Source organism: Cotesia glomerata, linkage group LG6 (genome assembly GCF_020080835.1).
Source record: "Cotesia glomerata isolate CgM1 linkage group LG6, MPM_Cglom_v2.3, whole genome shotgun sequence".
NCBI lineage: Eukaryota > Metazoa > Arthropoda > Insecta > Hymenoptera > Braconidae > Cotesia > Cotesia glomerata.
In genome coordinates this window covers 20,532,678-20,554,023 of record NC_058163.1, presented here as the reverse complement: position 1 = coordinate 20,554,023, position 21,346 = coordinate 20,532,678, and the positions used below count along the sequence as shown (strand labels likewise).

At 30.7% G+C, this 21,346-nt stretch overlaps 2 protein-coding genes across 3 annotated transcripts in view; both read left to right on the top strand.

Annotated features, from left to right (window-relative positions):
• The first annotated feature begins 63 nt into the window (after positions 1-63).
• LOC123267147 (probable medium-chain specific acyl-CoA dehydrogenase, mitochondrial) lies at positions 64-2,568 on the top strand. The gene is made up of 8 exons (XM_044731681.1): positions 64-207; positions 281-364; positions 422-500; positions 646-813; positions 871-971; positions 1,030-1,110; positions 1,592-1,831; positions 1,894-2,568. The coding sequence occupies exons 2-8, from the start codon at positions 353-355 to the stop codon at positions 2,461-2,463; spliced, it is 1,251 nt and encodes a 416-aa protein (XP_044587616.1). The 5' UTR covers positions 64-207; positions 281-352; the 3' UTR covers positions 2,464-2,568.
• Positions 2,569-4,715: 2,147 nt separating this feature from the next.
• LOC123267146 (nuclear hormone receptor FTZ-F1) overlaps positions 4,716-21,346 on the top strand; it is a 46,114-nt gene continuing 29,483 nt past the window's right edge. The window contains exons 1-2 of one of the 2 annotated variants that reach the window (XM_044731679.1): positions 4,716-4,922; positions 5,024-5,385. In XM_044731679.1, coding sequence (XP_044587614.1) covers positions 5,139-5,385 — 247 coding nt within the window. In that variant the 5' untranslated portion in view covers positions 4,716-4,922; positions 5,024-5,138. Of the gene's footprint in view, positions 4,923-4,996; positions 5,386-21,346 lie in introns of both variants that reach the window. The other variant, XM_044731680.1, reaches the window with a different exon arrangement.

Sequence of the window (21,346 nt, the reverse complement as noted above, 5' to 3'; positions counted from 1 at the left end):
GGTACATGATCATATATTGGGGCTTTTACCTTATATTAATATCGTAAACGTCATAAAAAGAAAAAAACTATAGACGCAATTATCTTTATTATTATTATTCTGATATTATTATCATTATATGGACTTTGATCCTTTATAAATAAATATTTAAGTTCTTGAGGGTTTAAATAATCAAGTTTAATTATTTACTAGAACATTCAACTTGTGGTAAGTCACCTTTTAAACTTTATTTTTTATATTTAATCTCATTACTTTTTAATTAAACAAAAAAATTTTCCAGGTTCAAACTTTTACATAAAATAAATTAGAACAATTGGACTTTTCATTTACTCAACAGTTCAATCCTCCCAAAATGTTGATAAAGGTGAGAAATTTTTCACATATGGTGTTAGAATAATTAATAATTGTAAATAATTGACAGGTATTCAGTAATATCACAAAGCAGGCGTTGGCGAGAAATTTTTCAGTGTCTTCTCGCCTGTCCAGTGGCTATTCCTTCGGTGAGTAATTAATTTTAGTAATATTGTGCAATAATTCTATTAACTAATAAAATTAACAACTGTTCAGACTTATGGGACCCAATTGTAAGTACAATTATTTCCAAAACTTGTGTTAATTTTTCTTAATTAATTTTTTTAATTACAGAGTTATCAGAAACCTCTCAAGAAATAAAAGATACTGCTGATAAGTTTGCGAGAGAAGAGATAATTCCAGTAGCTGCTCAATACGACAAGTCCGGAGAATACCCGTGGCCTGTTGTCAAAAAAGCATGGGAAACTGGGTTGTTGAATACACACGCTCCAAAAGACATTGGTAAGTTTATTGAATAATTGTTTAGAGCAGTCAATTAAAAATAAATTTTATAAACAGGAGGGCTGGAGTTGGGTGCGTTTGATGGATGCTTGATTGCTGAGTCACTTTCTTATGGTTGTTCTGGGATGATGACAGCTGTTGAAAGCTCTGGTCTCGCAGTAAGTTAATTTATAAATTTATCAAGTAATTAGTTTATTAATTGATTATTTATTGCAGCAATGGCCGATTATTCTTGGAGGGTCAAAAACCCAACAGAAAAAGTATATTGGAAGACTGATTGAAGAACCATTAGTTGCTGTAAGTATTTAAATTATTATTTACATTTTTTCTATTTTATAAAATTTATTTTTCATGAATTTATTATTATTTACTTATTAAAAAAATTAATGAAAACAAATAAATTATGGCAAAAAAAAAATGACAATAAAGTTAGCCGACATCTAAAAATTTTTATAATTTTTTTTATTGAAAAAATTATTTAAAAAAAAAATTGAAATAATTTCTCATGTAGAAAGTTTTAAAAATTATACGTGCAATTTTGTAAAAATTTTTTTTTGTTCTAATTTGATTGATAAAAAAAAATCTAAAATTGTTGAACGTCGGCTAATTTTAATGTCATAAAAAAAAATCAGGAAAAAAAATTGACATTTAGAAATTTTAAAAAATAAAAAATGCTATTTTTTACAAATAATTTTTCAGAGCAAATTTGTTTGTTAAATAAGATTAAAAAATGATCAAGTGACTGCTAATTTTAATGTCATAAAAAATAAATTAACAGGCATACTGTGTAACTGAACCTGGAGCAGGATCAGACGTAGCAGGTATTAAAACAAAAGCCGTAAAAAAAGGGAACGAGTGGATATTAAATGGTACAAAAATGTGGATCACCAATGGCGGTGTCGCTAATTGGTACTTTGTGCTTGCAAGAACAAATCCCGACCCAAAAGCGCCTGCGGGTAAAGCATTCACAGGTTTTATAGTCGAACGTGACTGGCCCGGAGTGTCTCCAGGACGTAAAGTAAGTAAAATACATTTAAAAATTTTCCAATCTGCTGATTATATCAATGTAAATTTCATCAGGAATGGAACATGGGACAGAGAGCGTCAAATACGACCATGGTAACTTTCGAGGACGTTCGCATCCCGGAAGAAAATGTGTTGACTGGAGAAGGAGCAGGATTTAAAATCGCAATGGAAACTTTTGACGCTACGCGTCCTATGGTAGCTTGCGGAGCAGTTGGTCTAGCCCAGCGGGCTCTGGATGAAGCTTTAAAGTACTCGTTGGAGCGACACACTTTTGGCAAACCCATCGCTGAACATCAGGCAGTCGCGTTTTTGATCGCGGACATGGAAATAGCGGTTGAAACCGCGCGTCTCGCGTGGATGAAAGCTGCTTGGGCTGCCGACAAGAAACTTCCCACTGCTACGAAACTTGCCAGTATTGCGAAGTGCTACGCTGCTGACATTGCGAACCGCGTGGCTTCTGACGCTGTCCAGGTCTTTGGAGGCGCTGGATTTAACAGCGATTACCCCGTGGAAAAATTGATGCGCGACGCTAAGATTTACCAGATTTATGAAGGAACTTCGCAGATCCAGCGGTTGATTATTTCACGTCATATCTTCAAGGAAGCTAAGGCTAAAGCTATGTAATTGTTATCAGGGCTCCATGAAAATTAATTTTTTTTATAGTTAATTTTTTATTTGAGATTTTTAATTAACGCGTTAGAAAATTTGATAGTTTAACTTTTGCATTTTTTAAAAAATTAATTATTAAAAAAAATTACATTATAACTTTAAATAATTAAAATTAAAAATTTTAATTTTAAATAACAAATTTTTTAATTTTAAATTAAATAATATGCAACCATGATTGTTATCTAAAAAAATTATTTTCTAATTAACTTGTCATGTAACTCAACTTCAAAAATCAATTGAGGTTGCAAATATTTGTTTTAAATAATTTACAAATTAATTGGTAGTGGTTTTTTATTTTAAAATAATTATTTAGAAAACAAATATTATATGATTACTCAGTAATTTTTACTAATAAAATAATTTGATAGGTTGTTTGATAAAACAATTATTATGTAATTTCAATTGTGATTTTTATTGTTTATTTAAATTAAAATAACCCATCTGTACAAATAAATAATTACTCAAATTAAAAATAATTTTATAACAAGTAAATTAATATTAATAATATAAAAAGTGAGTTTGGTTTAAAACTGGCGCGACAGGTGGCGCTCAACGCAGTTTCGCGAATCAACACCAACGAATACTGAAGTCAAGCACGTAAGCTAATTAATAATGACTCATTATTATTATTATTATCATTATTATAAAATATTATGTCGACAATAAAGTGTAATATTATAAAGGTACCGGTATATTTGGTTAAGTCACGCGTGAATAAATTATGCAATGTGAAACGAGTAAAAGTGTAGTCCTCGGATAATTTGTGAGCGTGGTTTAGTGACACCTGACCTACATTTTGTTGATCCGTTTACAAACCGCGACTCAAAGTAACGTTTAATTACATTAAAATACAGACTGCTCCTCCGTACAGTCACAAGTGTCATTAAATAAATAAAAAAAATATTTATATACATATATATATATATATAAATATATTAATAATACAAAAATAAAATAAGATTAAATCTGTAAATAAAAATCACAAAACCCGATCTTAAGCTTCCATTTAATCGGTAATTAACTAAATACCGATCTAAAATCTCATTAAGTAACATTACATAAATAACTACAATATATTACATGACATACTTTTGTCATTTTCACTTTCATTCACTCTCTGACGTCGCAGCGACTATTGGCGGGAAGCCTCAAACTTAAAACAGTACGAAAAATATTTTTTAACGTTTGATTAAAAAAAATAATTAACATAATAAATTGTTGCACAGGTTGTCTGGAGTGTAATTGGAGGCTCAGCGGTCGAGTGGCGTGTCGTCTGGCTGTTGAGTGAAAAAAAGGCGGCAAAAAGTGTAAAAAAAGGGAAGAAAAAAAGAAGAAAAGAAAAAAAAATATAAGTAAAAAACGTAACGATGACACAGTCGAAACTCGCGTCTGCGCCTGAGTTGAACTATTAGTCCGTTGGTATCACCCAGCGTGTGTGCACATCCCTGGGGTCCATTTGGTGCTGTCAGTGAGTACAATAGATCCCAAAAGATCCCAGGGATCATAATAGTCCTGTCGCGGTTTACCAGTACCTGGAGCCGGGTCCACCCGTTCCGGCGTCAGGGGAACTAATTGGGAAAAACACTCGGATAAACTTGGTTAATAAGTAGTTTAATAAAGTGCTCGTAACTCGTGTGTCTCGAGGAGACATATGAATAATCATACACACATATACATATAAATACATATATGTAATAAAGTGTAAGTGTAATGTTGATGTAAATGTATTAGTTGTGTGTCGAACGTGTTATACACGTTACGAGGAGAGACGAGACACTCGCTTGACTAAAGGAGTGCCGTTGAGTTTTATGTGATTCGTTCTCTCTTTCAATTTCCCTCTCTTTTCGACACTCGGGAGGTTTTCTCTGTCCAGCTCCGTCTCTACTCGTATCGTCTGCTGGTGCTGCTCCTGCTACTGTATACTAAAGAGTGTAAGTGAAGTGGCCTACAGACCTACATTTGTCTAACGCACCATTTTTTTTACGAACCTCAAGACGCGGCCCCATCGGGTTAACACTTTTTTTATATTTTTTTTTTGTGTCCAGACACACATCCTGCTCCAGTAATGTGCCATTGATGTTTTATTATTAAAATTATGATTTATTACAACAATAACAACAACAAAAATTATTATAGTACTGGTTACTATTATTATTATTATTATTATTATAACAATAACTTACTAATACAATAATAATAACAACAATGGTTATTAACAACAAGGAAGAAGAAAAAAAAGGAGAATAATTATAATAATAACAAAAAAAAAAAAAGAAAAATAAAAATAAATGACGTACCGGCGCGGACTACGCTGTAATGGCTGGTTATATTTGTTTTTTATTTGCAAAAAAAAAGCTGGACACTTGAGGACTAGGATCACGGAGCCGGCAAGTGGATTATAATTATTTTTACAAGTAATTATTATTATTTATTACTTATTAATAGTGTTAGTAGTAATTTATTGGTAAGGCATTGTCATTGTAATTAGAGTACTAAGTATGGACTATCCTGGCAGATAAGCCAGCAGTGACAAGAGGAGGCTATTGAAAAAATAATAAAGAAGAATAAAAGATAAATATTGTCTGGTTGTCTGGAAACAAAGAAGACAAAGGAGATTGGTGTTTTCCAGAATGCGTCAGGAACGAGTGCCCGAGACTTCAACGGGTGACAACGTCATGGCAAGCACCACCCCGACGACGCCCGAGTCAACTTCTACTCAGACCCAGATAAATATTATTATCAGCAACTCTGGTGCTAGTAATAATATCACCTGCAACGATAGTAATGACAGCAATGAAGTTAATGAAGGTGACGTGGTATTGACGTCCACCAGTAATCACCAGCAGAAACTTGCACTTAATGTACAGACCGACTCAGGTACGACACACTTTTTTTCACGTATTTATTGCTAAGCAGCATATCCACTCTGTCCAGTCTGCTGCTGCTGTATGTAAATGTATATATATTATATATACTTGGATTATTTTCTGAGAGTGAGAGGAATTTATGCCCGACATCGCATGCTCTAGCGGGTTCTCACTCTCACTTTTATCCACCAGGCGTTTTGTCGCGCTCGGGACACGCTCTTTGTTGTCTGTCGTTCGCCATCCCCTTCTACTGGACTCCCCTCCATCAGAAACTCCATTCTGCTTCTCAGAGCAGAGGCTCCTGGTCTGCTCTTGCTCTTAAAAATTTTTTTCATCCAGCTAAATAAAACCCAGACACTTTATTAATTATTTTTATAAATTTTATTTATAATTTATTTATTTTATTAATTAACAATTTTAATTCTCTTGCATTTGTTTGTTGGGGAAATAAATGCAAGTAATTATTATTATTATTATTATTTCTTATGTTTATTCGAGTTTATTGATGGAGTGGAGTAACAGAGAGATTAAACTTGAGTTCAATTAAAAAAAATTACAAGAATTTAAACTGATGAATGACTTTTTATTTGCGCTGATTAAATTTTATATAATGGTTTATTGTATGTATACAGTGCATCACATATCACATATGTATGTATGTACATACATTTTGAATATTTATGTATTTGTGTAGATATTGAAAGGGATAAAAATGCAACGAAATCTAGGTCAGACTGACTGTGAAATCAAGAATGATTATTTTCATTTTGCCAACTTATATACCCCTATATCGTATATACATATATATGAATGTATGTAGGTGGAAATTTAAAAGAAAAAAATATGAGGGTATTTATTTATATTTAAACTGCAGTTAAATAAAATTTTCTCAAGCAAAAGATAAAACAATTAATTGTTTTTAGTTAAATAAAAATAATTAGGTTATTGTAATTGATTGAAATATTAAAAGCAAAGAGGAAATACGGGTTGTTTATTAGAAGAACGTAAGTAGTAGGCACTAAATATAATAATCCCGAGTTTTAATAAAGTTATCGGTGACGTTTATCAAATCTATTTAAATCACTGCTTTCAAATGCGCCTGTTATTTCGGTGGGTTTGTTTATTGATAACTTGTACTAAGCACGTGCATGTGTCGTTATATAAAACTAAGCTTATTGTACACACAGAGAGTATGATCTGTTTATAATTAAAATTATAATTAGATGTGTGACAGAGCCCTTTTCTATCCAGGCATTGATGCAAATAATTCATTCCCGCTGTTCGAGAATTTCTTAATAATTTAAAATAAAATTAACTTGAACACGTTACATAATTCATAAAAATTTTCAGGATAATTAAAAGGAAAACAGGGCAAGTATTTTAAAAATTTATTAAACGTAAATATGTACTGTCGCGTGGCGTTCCCAGCGTGAAGTTAAGGAAAATAAATATAATAAATGAGGGTAAGCTGTAAACTCTGAAGAATTTATACACAGAAAGACGTTATTTATTTTAGGTAACAACAGAAGGGAAATCGAGTTACAGTTTCGGCTGTGAAACACAGAATTGCGACATCTTTATGGAGGGCCTCTCTAAATATTTGTAAGAAAACAAGTCTAAATCCTGCTAGGAAATTACACGGTTACGAAAAATATTTATCTAGTTGGTATCCAGCTGGGACGGTGACAACTCTATAGACAACATCTACCTGTAGTGCACGCGTCAATTGCACTTGTTGCGCTTTGGAACGAGCAGACTCGCCCCTGCCCTCGTGCCGCCCCTCGGTCTGCTTCGGCCTACCCCTTGTATTATATTATTTCTTGTACCTCTGCCAGACGGCTCACGAGTCTATTTATCTCAACGTCTTATTATACTCTCTAGAATTTCCATTATCTCGTACCCGTGTTTCCCATTTTCACGGTTCTACTCCAAGAAAAGTATAAAAATCCATCAGTTGCTACAGTAAATCATCATTATCCCGGTTATAGCCTGTCGGCACCCTCACAGGGGCATTTTCTTCTCAAAATGAGAGATGTTGCGTGCCCTAACGGAAAATGTCAAATACATTATATTTATTCTTTTATTCTTTTCTACCTTATTATTGTGTTTTACTTTATTTATCTTTATTATACATGTGGCTCATATATTTTATGTCTTAATTTTACGTTACTACCAAAAGTAAATTTTTTTTATTACTCTGATAAATTTAATATTATATTTTTTTTCTCATTGTTTCTTATATTTTGGTCTAATGATCAATTAAAATTAGTCCAAAATCAATTAAGATTGCATTAGTAAATTTGTGTCACACTAATTACTTTTTTATTGCTAAAGATGTTTTTTTTCATTAAATAAAGATATATTAGATAGCTTATACATAATTTAATAGAGCTAATTAAATTTATTTTTTCGATCGATAATATTTTAGAAATTCAACCAAAATTTTAAATTCCAAGTTTAATATTAAAGATACAAAAAAAATTATAAGAATTCTTTTTAATAGAAAATTTAATTTTCTACAAAGAATCATCAATTTTTCCATATCTTACATCCTTAAGCTAGAATTTTAATTTAAAGTAAAACTTCTAAAAATTTAACATACACCCAAAAAATATTTATATAAATTTTTTTAAATAAATGATTCATTAATTATTAATAAATGATTCATTAATTATTAATAAATCTTTTCAAAATCATTTGATGTTCAAAAATAATTCATTAAAAGTTAATAAAGCTGATTAAATACGGCCAAATCGTTCTTTATAAATTTTCCGGTAAAATTAAAAAAAAACATTTCACTGTACAAATTATCCTCTGAAAAATTTTCTCAATAAAAATTCTCCAACGGATTTTTTCCAACAAAGGATCCTTAGTTTCTTTTTAAAAGTTTCGTCGCGTGTCATCCCTTCTTGGTCTTCCTCTTCCTCTTTATTAACGTCTTGAGGAGTGTCTCATTTATCTTTTGTCGGTCTCTTTATTTTATTTACTAAACAAGGAGCTCATTTCTCACGGCTCAGCTGAACAATATTCGCCATAATGCTTCACCATGTTCCCGTTCCACTTAAACCATTCCCAAATAATATTCTCAGCAGCGTGCCTTAAAACTAAAATATCCAGCTTACAATAATATTATACAGAGTACATAGACAACAAGTACAAATAAAGTACAACAAGGAACCTGCCCGGTGCAGAATTTAACGCCCGATTTTACAGTACAGTCAGTTCTTTGTAAATATTGCGTGATTCATGACGCTGTTGACCCAACTCTCTCTTGGGTGTCGAATTGTCAAGACCCTCTATACTCTGTAGGTACCTAAAAAAAATAAAAAAATAAGAAAAACAAAAATTATACACACAAATTTGACAGTACGGCCCTTGTTCGTATTCGAGCCGAAGAATTCTCTCTTTTATTTTCTTATTTTCGGTCTCTCTTCCTCCGAGTATTTAAAGCTCACATTTATAAAATATATTTTTACTCAACATTTCGGAGCTCAATATAATAGCCAACATTATTCAGACCAGTTTAGTTATATGTTATGTAAAATATATATTTAAAAGTCGGTCTTATTAAAGCTCGAACCAATATTTAACGAGCGAACGCAATTTTCGGAAGTAATAACATCGAAAAGTCGCCCGTTTGTAAAAACAATAACAATCCACCGGGTTTTCTTTAAAAAAATTTTTTTTTTTCGACAAATATTTAATAATAAACTCCTACGCGTGCGTAAACGTGATTTTCCTTGCAAACTTAAACATTGCATTTGAGTTTGACCCAGTTTGATAAAAACTCACATTCGAACTCAATAACATTTTGCAGACTCATAATAATTATTAATTAAACATTATTGAATAATCGTCTATCTATGGGTAATTTAAAAATAATAAATTACCCATAGATACAAATACTTTTCAAGTAGTAAATATACGTCACAGTTATTTTTATAAATATTTATCGATTACGTAATTATTTAATAATTAATCACGTGATTGGATTTTCCGGTCTCATTAATTGACATTTTCCACGAACACATTATTAGCTGACTGTCCAAGCGTAAAATACCAAATTATATCCACCAATAAATTATTTTAAAATCATTATTATTATAATTATAATAAAAACATTCAAAATAAAAAAATAAATAATTTTACTCGATCGAGAAGTGTTTGAAATGTTTCAATTGGTGCTCTCACAGGTGGCGCGAACACTCACGTGTAGCTAGCTTATACATACTCCCAACATACATATAAAACTTATCAATATTTTTTATTGTTACTGACTTATCTATCAGCAGATATCTCAGCTCGTAAATTTACTGCAGAATTAATTTCTCGCAGTTGAATTTTCGTAAATCCATCCTTAAAAAAAATCATTCAAAAATGTAAATAAAAAAATTCAAATTTCGCGCCATTATAAATTCGTCCATTTTAAGGCGCAAAAAGGGTCTATTAGCTGCCGCCATTTCGGCGTACCAGTTTTATGACAAATTCGATTGGGTAATAGCGGTTCTCCGTGAAGTAATACTCTCGGTGTACGCGGGACACGGTCCGTGGTTTTTAATACGCGTCCTACTTTCCGCTATCTCGCAAATAAGTATATAAAGTACAAAGTATGTGTACGTAGTATTAGGCATAAAATTACACTACCACACTTAGGAGCACGAAAGATCGGGTATCTTCGGTAAAAATCGTGCGTGGGTCGTATTTCACATTATTATATTTATTATTATTATAATTATTGCACAGAAAAAGTGGCATGCGCAACAGCGATTTAAAAAATGACCGAGTCGCGGCGCTAGCGCTTAGCCGGCCCGGAGAATTTGTATAAGTGTTTGTATTTTTATCGCGGCGGGAAATAAATTTTTCGAATGGAGAGTGGGGAGCTAAGTGTATGAACGGGAGATAAAGCTTGTGTTACATTTTACACACACGAAAGGCTGAAGACTAAAAGAGCGAGCACACAGATAAAAGTTGCCAGTGGCGTCGATACAAATCGGTGTGGTATAGCCAACCGGGAGAAGGATTGAAATTGAAAGTGGCTTGTTCCACTGGCCCACTGACCTGATTACCCACTGACAATGACATGAATCCTTGGTTACCGCCGCGGCGCTTCTCGTCGCGTTCAAGCTCCCTCGAGGTTACACGCGCGTCTCCCTCAGGGACACTCCGCATTTCAATACAGGGCCAACTACCATCTACCGACTGCAAATAAATTATTTTAAAATTCCACGCATCCTCCGCTGCATCCCCGTCGACTTTGACGCTCTTTACTCTTTACTCTCCGCTCCGCACAAACTCAAACTCCGTTTCATTTTTTCCTTCCGGTATAATGCCTCCGATACGACATACGACGTACAACTACTATTTACTTAATCACTTACATATTTATTTATCGTCATTATTTCATTTTTTTGAGCACGAGGCCAACCGGTTTGAGTTTTATTCAAAATGCAGTATGCTAATTTATTTTTGCTAAAATTATAATTAACTCTGATTTAAATAATTAAAATGTTATGATAGGTTATGTATTATTCACTTTCGGGGGACTTTTATTCTCGTTATTTATATTTTATTTTTTTTTATTTATTTTTTTTGTTAAGTAGGTCGAGGTTTTTTACCATCTACATCATTTATTAAGATGCGTTTGGACAATAGTCGGGCAATCAGCTGTACAATATTTAAATATTATACCGGAATTTAATAGACCAGACTGCCCAGAAATTCCCTTAATCTTTTCCTAAGATAATCTAATGTAACATAGCTGACATTCTCGGTAAGGTCGATGTGTAGGCGGCTCGGATCTACTCTACCTACGTTGTAATATGCAATCATCACTCGGATAAGTGTCTTTATTACCCAAAAAGACGGCTGGGAATTTTAAATTATGTAGGACTTGATTTAGAAATTTTTTTAGTTTCATTTAAATGATGAAAAAAAAAATAAAAAATAAAATAATTATTACTACACAGAAATTTACTTGAATCAAGTAAATAATTTTGAAGAATTTCATCTTCTTGATTTGAGTAAAAAAATTCTTAAACTAAGAAATTTTTATTAGTTTAAATAAATTTTACTTGATTTAAGAAACTTTCGTCTTGATCCAAGACAATGAAACCCTTCAAAATTATTTTCTTGGTTTAAGAATTTTTCTCTTGATTCAAATTAATTATATTTTCTGTGTAATAATTATTATTTATTATTAAAAAAATTTATTTTATATGACACCGAGATCAACTCGACAATTTTAAGAATTTTTTTTTCTAAATGAATTTTAAAGAAAAAAAATATTTAATGTGTGTGTTGAAAAGTTTGGTAATACTAGCCGGGCCAAAAGTTAATGTGTTAAAATCGTATGCCCATATAAAAAGCAATCTTTGCTATTTCTAACGGCATTGTCTTTTTGGGTCATAGGTTTTATTATTCAGGACACGATACATCAGCTGGAAGATCCAAAGCAAAGAGAAATTGTCTGGAATAGATCGATGCTTGAATAAACTCGTATCTCATATGAATAAATGTTTAATGGATCTAAATAACCTAGATTTTTATAAAATTTTGCATTTTATAATAAATCATCAGAATTAAAAAGTTAGTTCTCGATTGCGCAATCAAATCATTAAGATATATTGATGTAATTAAAAATTTTGCGCAATAATTAATTTTAGATTTATATTAGTCTTTTTTTAATAATTTTTGTTGGGACATTAGTATTGAGTAAGGCCAGTGTTTAACAAGTAGATAAAAGATTAGAAATTGAAATATATATGTGTGTAATAAGAGTACAAAAGATGTAATATGGATATTTGTGTATTTGTATGAGGAGATATGGATGAGATAAAACATCGGGGATATTTAAGAGGAAAGGAGAAGGAGATAAAATATATTTTATTTGAAATATATCTTTCGAATGCACATACACGTATTTAATATATTACACGGGCTCACTCTCGCTTTCGGCATAAAGATTCGGGCGCTCAGATGTTGCTCAACGTTTTCTCAACCGTAAGTCTAACACACAGACACATAAATAAATTTATTTACCTGGATGGGTGTTAGTACACCAAGCCACCAACACATCCTCACCACCAGAAGTAGAAGGAGCTCACGTATTATTTCATCCTATATATAGATATACCGTTCAGGAGATATATATACACTCTGTTCGAGCCGCCTACTTTCGCTAGTTTGCGTAAGATTATATATGTATTCGGTTATGTTAGCTAATGCCCACTGAGGCATTTGCTGAAGCTTAACTTTCTTATTATAATAGACACTTTAAATCTTCCAAAATTTTTTTCACATATTCGTTCCACATCTATCCTAATTTTACCGCTTTTTGTATCTATTCACGGTTTATTCTCAAAGTGTTGAAACAATTCTATCGTTTCTAATTTTTTTACTTAATTTTGGTAATTATGCCGAACTGGGCCTTTCTCTATTTTTTGCTACTTTACATTGAAATCTTTTCAATCTGTTCATTAGTTCGGCAAAGCTTTTAATCTTGAGGTAAAATTATAAAAAAAAAATTTTTTTTTTCTTTACAATCTTCAATTCTAATATGCAGTAATCCAATTGTTTTCGCACACGGAAAAAAGAAAATTTGAAAAATTATATTATAAATAGTAATAAGTGTCCCGTCGTATTCAAAACCAGAAAAATTACAGTTCGAAATAACATTTTTCTAAATTCAAACTTGAATGTTAATTTTCAGAGCTTTCAATGTAAATATTACATTCTACAATGTAATTCTTATAAAATCTGCACTGATAAAAAAATTAACTTGACTCAAGAGCCAAAATCTTGAATCAAGAATACCATTTCGAAGAAAATGATTTTCTTGAGACAAGAATAATTTCTCGACTCAAGAATTTATTCTCTTGACTCAAGAAAATCATTCTCTTCAAAATGATATTCTTGGTTCAAGATTTTGGCTCTTGAGTCTAATTAATTTAGACTACTTTATTTTCTAAAAGTTAATTTTTTTATCAGTGTGTAATAATTACATTCTGAAACTGTAATTTTTCCAATTTTCATTACGGAGCGTCACGTTACATTAAACAATGTAATTTTTCTATTTTTTTTTTCCGTGCATTCTCTACAAGGTTCTAAGGCCAAACAGTTGATTAGTTAATTTTTTTTTTAGAAATTCATATACGAAAATAAATTTTCAATTGATTAACAAAATTTATCATTACAAATTTTTCTTTTTCTGCTGAAAAAATAGAAAAATTTTTCCAAGTCAACCTTAAAAAAAAATTACAGTACAGAACATGAATAAGTATTAAATTATCCCTTTTGATACTGACGTTGAACGGCAGAGTATGATTTATGCAGTCTAGTACTCTGAAGTTCGTGAGTTCGCGCCCAACGTCAGTCCACTATACTACCGAAGAAATAATTTTTTTTTTCATTCATCTAAAAATCAGTCAGAATAATTTTTAACAAAATTTCATTAAAAAAAATAAAAAAAAAACCATTAGACTAAAACAATTTAAAAAAAATTAAGCTAAAGTATGTATATTTATTAATAATTGAATAAAATATAGTATTAAAGTTTTTGGAAGGCTTGGACCACCTATAGTGGCACAATCTCGTTTCCCAACCCTGCGTACCCCTTCACCTTGCGATGGTTCCTCGCCCGTGGCCCTCGTCCCCTTTGGGCTTACAATTCTTCCTCGACTCTCTACTTTTAGCCCGCCTCCGCCTCACTCCTCTTTCCTGTCCACGTCGATGACGAAAGACTCGAAACTTTCTCAAGCAGGCCCCCAAATACAAAGTACGCCCGCGATTGCCATCACTTAGAAACAAAGTTAACTTTGTCAAACGCTTCTATAGTAGTTGCTCTCTCATTTTTATTTTTTAATATTCTAATATCATATTTCAATCCTCTATTCATCACTTTGGCCCACGCGCTAAAAATTTCCTAAACAGGTTTTTCTAACTACTCATCCTAAATTAATCCGATCGAATGATTCGATACATTTTAAATTAAAAAGATTAGATCTTTATTGAAGCAAATCCAATAGAAATAAAAGTTAAAAATGATTATTCAAGTACAACCGTGTTTGCTTGGTGTGGCTCAGGGTAATCAATAAAATACCGAGAAAAAGCAATTAGATTTTAAATAAAAAAATATTTAACGATAAATCAATAAAATTGTCCTCGCTAATAAGATGGCATTTGTTATCTGTGCAGTTAGCACTAGTCAACATTAAATACTTATCTACAGCGACAATGTATGCTTTATTTATAAATATCTTACATATCTGAAAATTTTTCTATTAATTAAATTCACTTTTTCAATAGAAATTAAAAAAAAATCCCAATTTTAATATTAAAGATATGAAAAAATTATAAAAGTACTTTTCCATAGAAAATTCGAATCTCTACAAAAAAAAGTCTATTAATTTTCTCGTATCTCGCATCCTTCAGTCAGAATTTAAATTTAAAGTTAGTTCTAAAAAATTCTTCTTACAAGTCCAAAAAAATACGCACGAATAAATGATTGAATTCATTTTTAATAGACAATTTTTTAATAAAAAAATTAAATTTAAAATTGTATTATATTCCTTCCATTAAAAGAGATCCCCGCATACAAGGCAGTCATTACCTTACAGGGACTTTGCTAAAAATACCATTTACCATCGTTATCACTATCACTGTTACGATAACTGTTACCATTAGAATTACTATCACTATCATTGGGATGATCACTGCACAATAACAACAATCACCCCATCCATTCCATTTCGTCGGAGGTCAGCGAGTAGTTAAGTGGGTCTCGACCATTCGGTTAGTGTGTCATGGTGTACTTGCTATTGAATAAACTTAATCTCAATACCAGCATTAATAACTACTTGTCATATAGAATGCAACTATACTGCATTAATAAAAAATAACATCGACCTTTTCGTTATTTATATTATATATATTATCGCTTCCATATCATCATCATCATCATCATCATTATCATTATCATCGATAGTTCTTATTATGATTTAATCACTAAATTTAATTCCAATCGATTCATTAATTATTTACCGTTTCTTTTAAATCACTCTACGTATTTTAACTATTTTTTTTTGTTGTTAGCTTACTTATTTTTTACATTCGCGCTGTTTTTTATTTTATCTATTATATAAACAAACACGTAACTCATTGTTTTACTTTTTCGATCCATTTGTTTCGCGATTACATCTACCGGCTATTAGTTATTATTATTTTCGAGTTCCTATTGGGTGTATTTTTTATTTTATTGTTTTACATTATGTGCGAGGAGAGTATGAGAGATAATTCATATAATTGTAACAACGTTACATGATTCCAGTTGTTAATGTCTCCGAAATGAAACGGATCGAAGTATCGAGCTCAAGGTTGAGAGATACTTCCCGCCCCTTCTCTATGCTTTATATATATATATATATATATATATATATATACATAGGTATAAAGTTTTGAAGTCGACCACCATGTAGATATTGCGCATGTGCGCGGGCTAACTGATCGTAAATTTATAATTCAAACCGTGTTATATGTTTGTACTCCGAATAGCAACCAAATTTGGAATTACTCTCTTTGATAATTTAAAAAATATTTTTTGTAGTAATAACACGAATATAAAAATTTTTTTTAATGATTATTTTTGAAATTATGACTAAAGAATTAAAGCTACGGAAAAAATTGATAAAAATCTTTTTTGTAGAAAATTTTTTGTATTTGTAGATGATTTTTTTGTATTATTAATAATTGATAAAAAATTTTTAATTAAAAGTTTGACGTTCAAAAATTGAATAAAGAAACTATTATTTTTATTGTTATAAAATATAAATGAAAAAAGATAATAAAAGTAAAAGTCGGGCTAATGTAATGTAATAATAATTTAAATAATGATAATAATGAGCAACATAAAGAGGAACAGAGCACGTGTGGTAACGACAGATTACGGTGGATAAGAATGTATGTCTAGTTTAGTGGGCAAGTAGGTCGCGAGGGAAACCGATGGATTGCGCAACGTCACACACTGTTCCAGTGTTATACAACTATTGACTCACCGGATTAACAAGTAAGTAGGCTGTGCTATGGGTGAAAACGAAAGCTGCTGATACACGGCCGCGAGACCAATATAATCGTAATCCGTGAACAAAATCTCTTTTGAAATCAAATATCATTATATTGAAAAATCTTAAAACCTTTTTCTCCTCATACATACTTATTCTTACTATCTCCTTTTTTAACCGCGAAATTCAAAAACTCTTTGCTCAACTTTTACTTTTACCGTCCAATTCTAGCAGTTTAAATCTATCGGGGTTAAAAATATATAAATAATTTCTAAGTTATGTCATTTATAAGATGTAATATATATTATTGCACTGACATAGAACATAGAATACTAATATATTATTGAACGGTATGTATGTATATATAAGGTAGACAGACTCAAAATGTATATACAGTACACGAGTATTTGGTTCATAGGTCAAAGCATAATTTAACGTATCATTTATCAATGATGAATAGACACGACAGTCGCTGTATTACTCTCCTTAGTATATATATCTATACTGCAATTTATAATAATAATAATAATCACAATAATTATACTAAACTATAAGTATGACTATAAGAGTTCTTCAATTTTTTCTACACCACTTAACATTATTATTATCATTACCATTATTATAATCATAATGATGATGATAATGATTATTATTACTATAAAGAATATATTTATGTCTTGACCCACCTCAATTATTATCGTATTTAATTAACATGAGAACTAAGCGGCTCTAGCAATAATTTATAAATGGAAAATCGAGGGTGAGTGACAATGCAGATGAGCGTGATGCGTAATTTTATTAACAATTATCTCATAACCTCTGCAGTTTTCAGCAATTATTTATTATTTACAATCAATAAATAATCATTTATCATAACGGGTTGTGACACTTTTATCATCTACAGTAGTAATTAAATAATAATAATATGCATCGAGTTGAATCGAAGGTAATACAAGTCAGTCATTTTATTTTTTTCAAAACCGACCTGCCTTAAATATGCTGCGGTTTGGTTAAATACATACGCGCAGCATAAGCGATGAGTAATCGCCAGATAAAGAATCCAAGATAAAATAAATATTTATATAAATTTAATTACTAATTTCATCGAAATGGTAATGATTATAATTTTTAATTACAAATAACAGATTAGTGATTGTAGTAACATTTAAGTAGATAATGGATTTTTATTTGGATACTATTTATACCCAGAAAGTGAAAAATAATTTTGGAGCAGTCGATAAAAATTTTCCGAATAGGGGAGAAGGCTGAGCGTGAGTTGAATTTTAGATAAACTAGCATTAGATCGATAACGCTGACACAGTTACCGAGTAAACCTGGCCTAGTTTCAAAATTACTTCACTATACATACATATATACATATATATTTATTTATTTATTCTCCATTTAAGCCCGGCACGTGCGTTATCTTTCGGCACAAGTACTACATACAACAATTAATGCTTTTATCTATCTATAGGTTTTATTAAATATATTCTCGGGTATTTTTCTTTCTTTTTTTTTTATCTTTACATATATCTGTGGTAATTTCTGTCAATAAAAACTATGGGCAACCATATTTTTTTTCGTTACGAGAATTATGTAACGATCCAAGTGTTTGATATCTGTAATTATTTTTACAAATTACCCTTTTTATTGTTAGTTGGATGAGCAGGTGCGGTAATTTAATTTTTTTTTAGGGAATTTTTATTAGCAAAAGTTTTTTTAAATCATTATCTTGAATATTTAAATTTTCTTTTTATAATTCTGACTGAAGGGTTAGAGCTCCGGTAAAATTAATAAGAACCTTTTTTTGTAGGAAATTTAATTGTCTAAAAAAAAATCTCTTATAATTTTTGTTTTATTTTTAATATTTTAGCCAAAATTTTGAATTGAAAGTTAAAATTTGAATAAATAAACTGATATTAATAGTAATTTTGGAGTTATTTTGTATAAAAAAAATTTCTAGAGGCAAATAAATTTTTATTCAATTTACCGTTTGATATTAAAGGCAATTTACATGGGGAAAGAGTAACACAGTACTAATCCCATAAATTGAGGTGAAGTAGAAATAAAATCAAGCAGAGAGTAAGAAAATAATGATAATAATAACAATGTGGATGATAAAAAATAAAAAAATGCGAGGGAGGTAAAGTGAGAATTTAAAACACAGCGACTACATCACATCACGAGTATATATATATACATATATATGAAGTATAGAGTAGAGGAAGCTTCGGTTTCTCGCGACGGGAGAAATTGTGTCAAGGGCACACACTACGGCTGCGTACACCAAGGTACAGTCGCTAACAATTTTATTTTATTTCATTTTATTATGCACACGGTGTATGTTCCCACCTACAGCCATTTTTCTCGACTTTGCTCGAGTAGTATTTTACAAGCTCGAATCATCATATAAATAAATAATAATAAAAAAAAATAATATTGATATTAATATTAACAATAATGCCCCATTACAATATTTTACTAGATTTCATTATTTATATAAAATATAAATAACCAACAAGTTATGATTATTCTTATACTGTTGCTTATTTATATTCATATGCGTACAAAGAGTGTAAGAGAAAGATAAAAATTGTTCCGTGTGTGAACTCCATAAAGGCGTCACGCCTTGCTAAGCAGAGGGCCCTCCTTGATCCAAATTCCAGGCTTGGGTCGCGGGTTGCGGGTGCGGGTCGCGGGTAAGGGGTTGTAGGCTCCACATATTCACATATCCTCCCAACATATATAGCAAATAAAGCCTAGTCTTATACATTGAATCTCATTACTTAAAATATCCGCGAGTAAGAGTGTGAGAATGAGAAAGACGGGGGCTGACGCCGTTGCGTGTCTTTTTATTTAATATACATATATATTTATGTATTAAATATAAACGAATTAAATGTTGGTGTAGGTTAAAAGTGAGGATATAAATTTAAAACTCACGCACAAGCCAAGCCCCTCGCCTGAGATAAACTTTAACACACACGTTTGCGTTCTTTTTTTTTTTTACGATTTTTATGGACTATCAAAATTATAAATACGTTTCATTTATTTTATTTGTTTATTTAACTTATTCTCACTTCTCTTAGTAATGAATGTATTTTATTTACGTTGATCTGGAGATAGTATGAGTTTTGAGCTTAAGAAGTTTTGTAATTACAAGCAATAGTTATGCCAATCACGCATTCTATATTCTGGATAAGACTTTTACAAGCGAATTATAAAAGTATATACTTGTCACGGGTCAGTTGACATTCCTAGCTGAGCCGGAGATCTAAGGGATATATTATATTATCCTCCTGTTTTTTTATGAGATAACAATAAAATTACGCTACATTATTTTAATATTTACCTCACAAGTAAAATTATTTTTTTTATGGTCCAAATTTACGTTAGAAATTTTTTCTTTAATATTTAGAGCTCTAAAATTATTATTATTTTAAATAATAATAATTTAAACAATTTTAACTTAAAGTAAAAATTGAAGATAATTATGAACTTTCCCTTATTATTTTTTATTCTTTAGAGTGACGGTCGAAACAAAGGACTAGTCCCAAATCCCCAATCCTTTTGTTGCCGAGTAGGATTATTATTTCACTTTACAAATAATAAAATAATTAATATTTTGTCAATATGGAGCAGATTAGTCGGATACAATCGAGAAGAAAACGATAACGAAACCGGAACACTAGTACGTGTTGCATAGGCAGTATTGGTTTAGGTTGCATTATAGTATCGCAAGAGTTAATACAAGAAATACATATAACTATAGTTTTATATAAATATATGAATATATAAATATATATACTGTACGAGGGACAACGCGAGTTCCGCTTCGTCTCACCACGCCCCGACAACTTTGACTGCATTATAAAGCACATTGTGTACAGACAATTGCTCTCAACTTCACTCCACTTTATGCACTATGTACTCTCATACACATAATATTCGTGTCATTTATGTTTATTTACTTCGGATAGTTTTAGCTGTATAGTTATACTCTAGTGTGATAATTATATACATTCATGCTTTATAATGCTTTAGTTAAACTAATTTTTATCTATCTCCTTAAAACTTATGTTTGATAATAACAATTGCAATACTCTAATAATTATTTCAATTTATTTTCATAATAAAAATGTTAATAAATCTTTTTTAAAATAATTATCTTGAATAATAAAATCTTTCTCTGAAAAAAAGGATTCCTGTCATTTTTTTGGATCTTCAATGTTTTAGCTAAAATTTTAAATATTCAAAACTTGAATTATTAAATTTTATTATTATTATTTAAAACTCCAAATATCAAAAAAAAAATTCTGATGTAAATTTGGACATAAAAGAAATATTAAAATTAGAAAAAATATCTAAACTTTTAAAAAGTAAATAATGAAGGTTTCGAGTGAGGGATTTATTTAAATATTAAAACTTAAAAAAAGTAAATGATAATAATAATTATTTATTTATCGGAATTTATGTTGGAAACGGCTAAAGGCTACCTGTTATTCTGCAGCCGTCAGCCTATTTATATCGGCCTAGATTCCACTTTTACATCGTGTGGCATGCCGCGGTAAAAGAACCAAGCATTCAGGTATAAACATTTTATAAGAAATGTTAAAGATTCTCACGCTATTATATTTAACAATATTTATGCCTATAAATATCAATAAACATGAAAATTTATTAGCGGTCCTTTTTCCTTTTTATTTCGGAGCTCGCCAAGATAAGACCAAAACCCAGTAGAAGAAATTAATCAAGTAGAATATTATATTTAAAAAAAGTTTTATCAAACCAGCGGCCAGGTTGTGTGAAAATTTTGAACTTGATGCAACTACTGGTCACTCGGGTACTCAGTGCTCAGTACATAGCACACTTGGTACAGAAGTGCAGTGCAACCAGCCATGCGGCGGAGGCTTT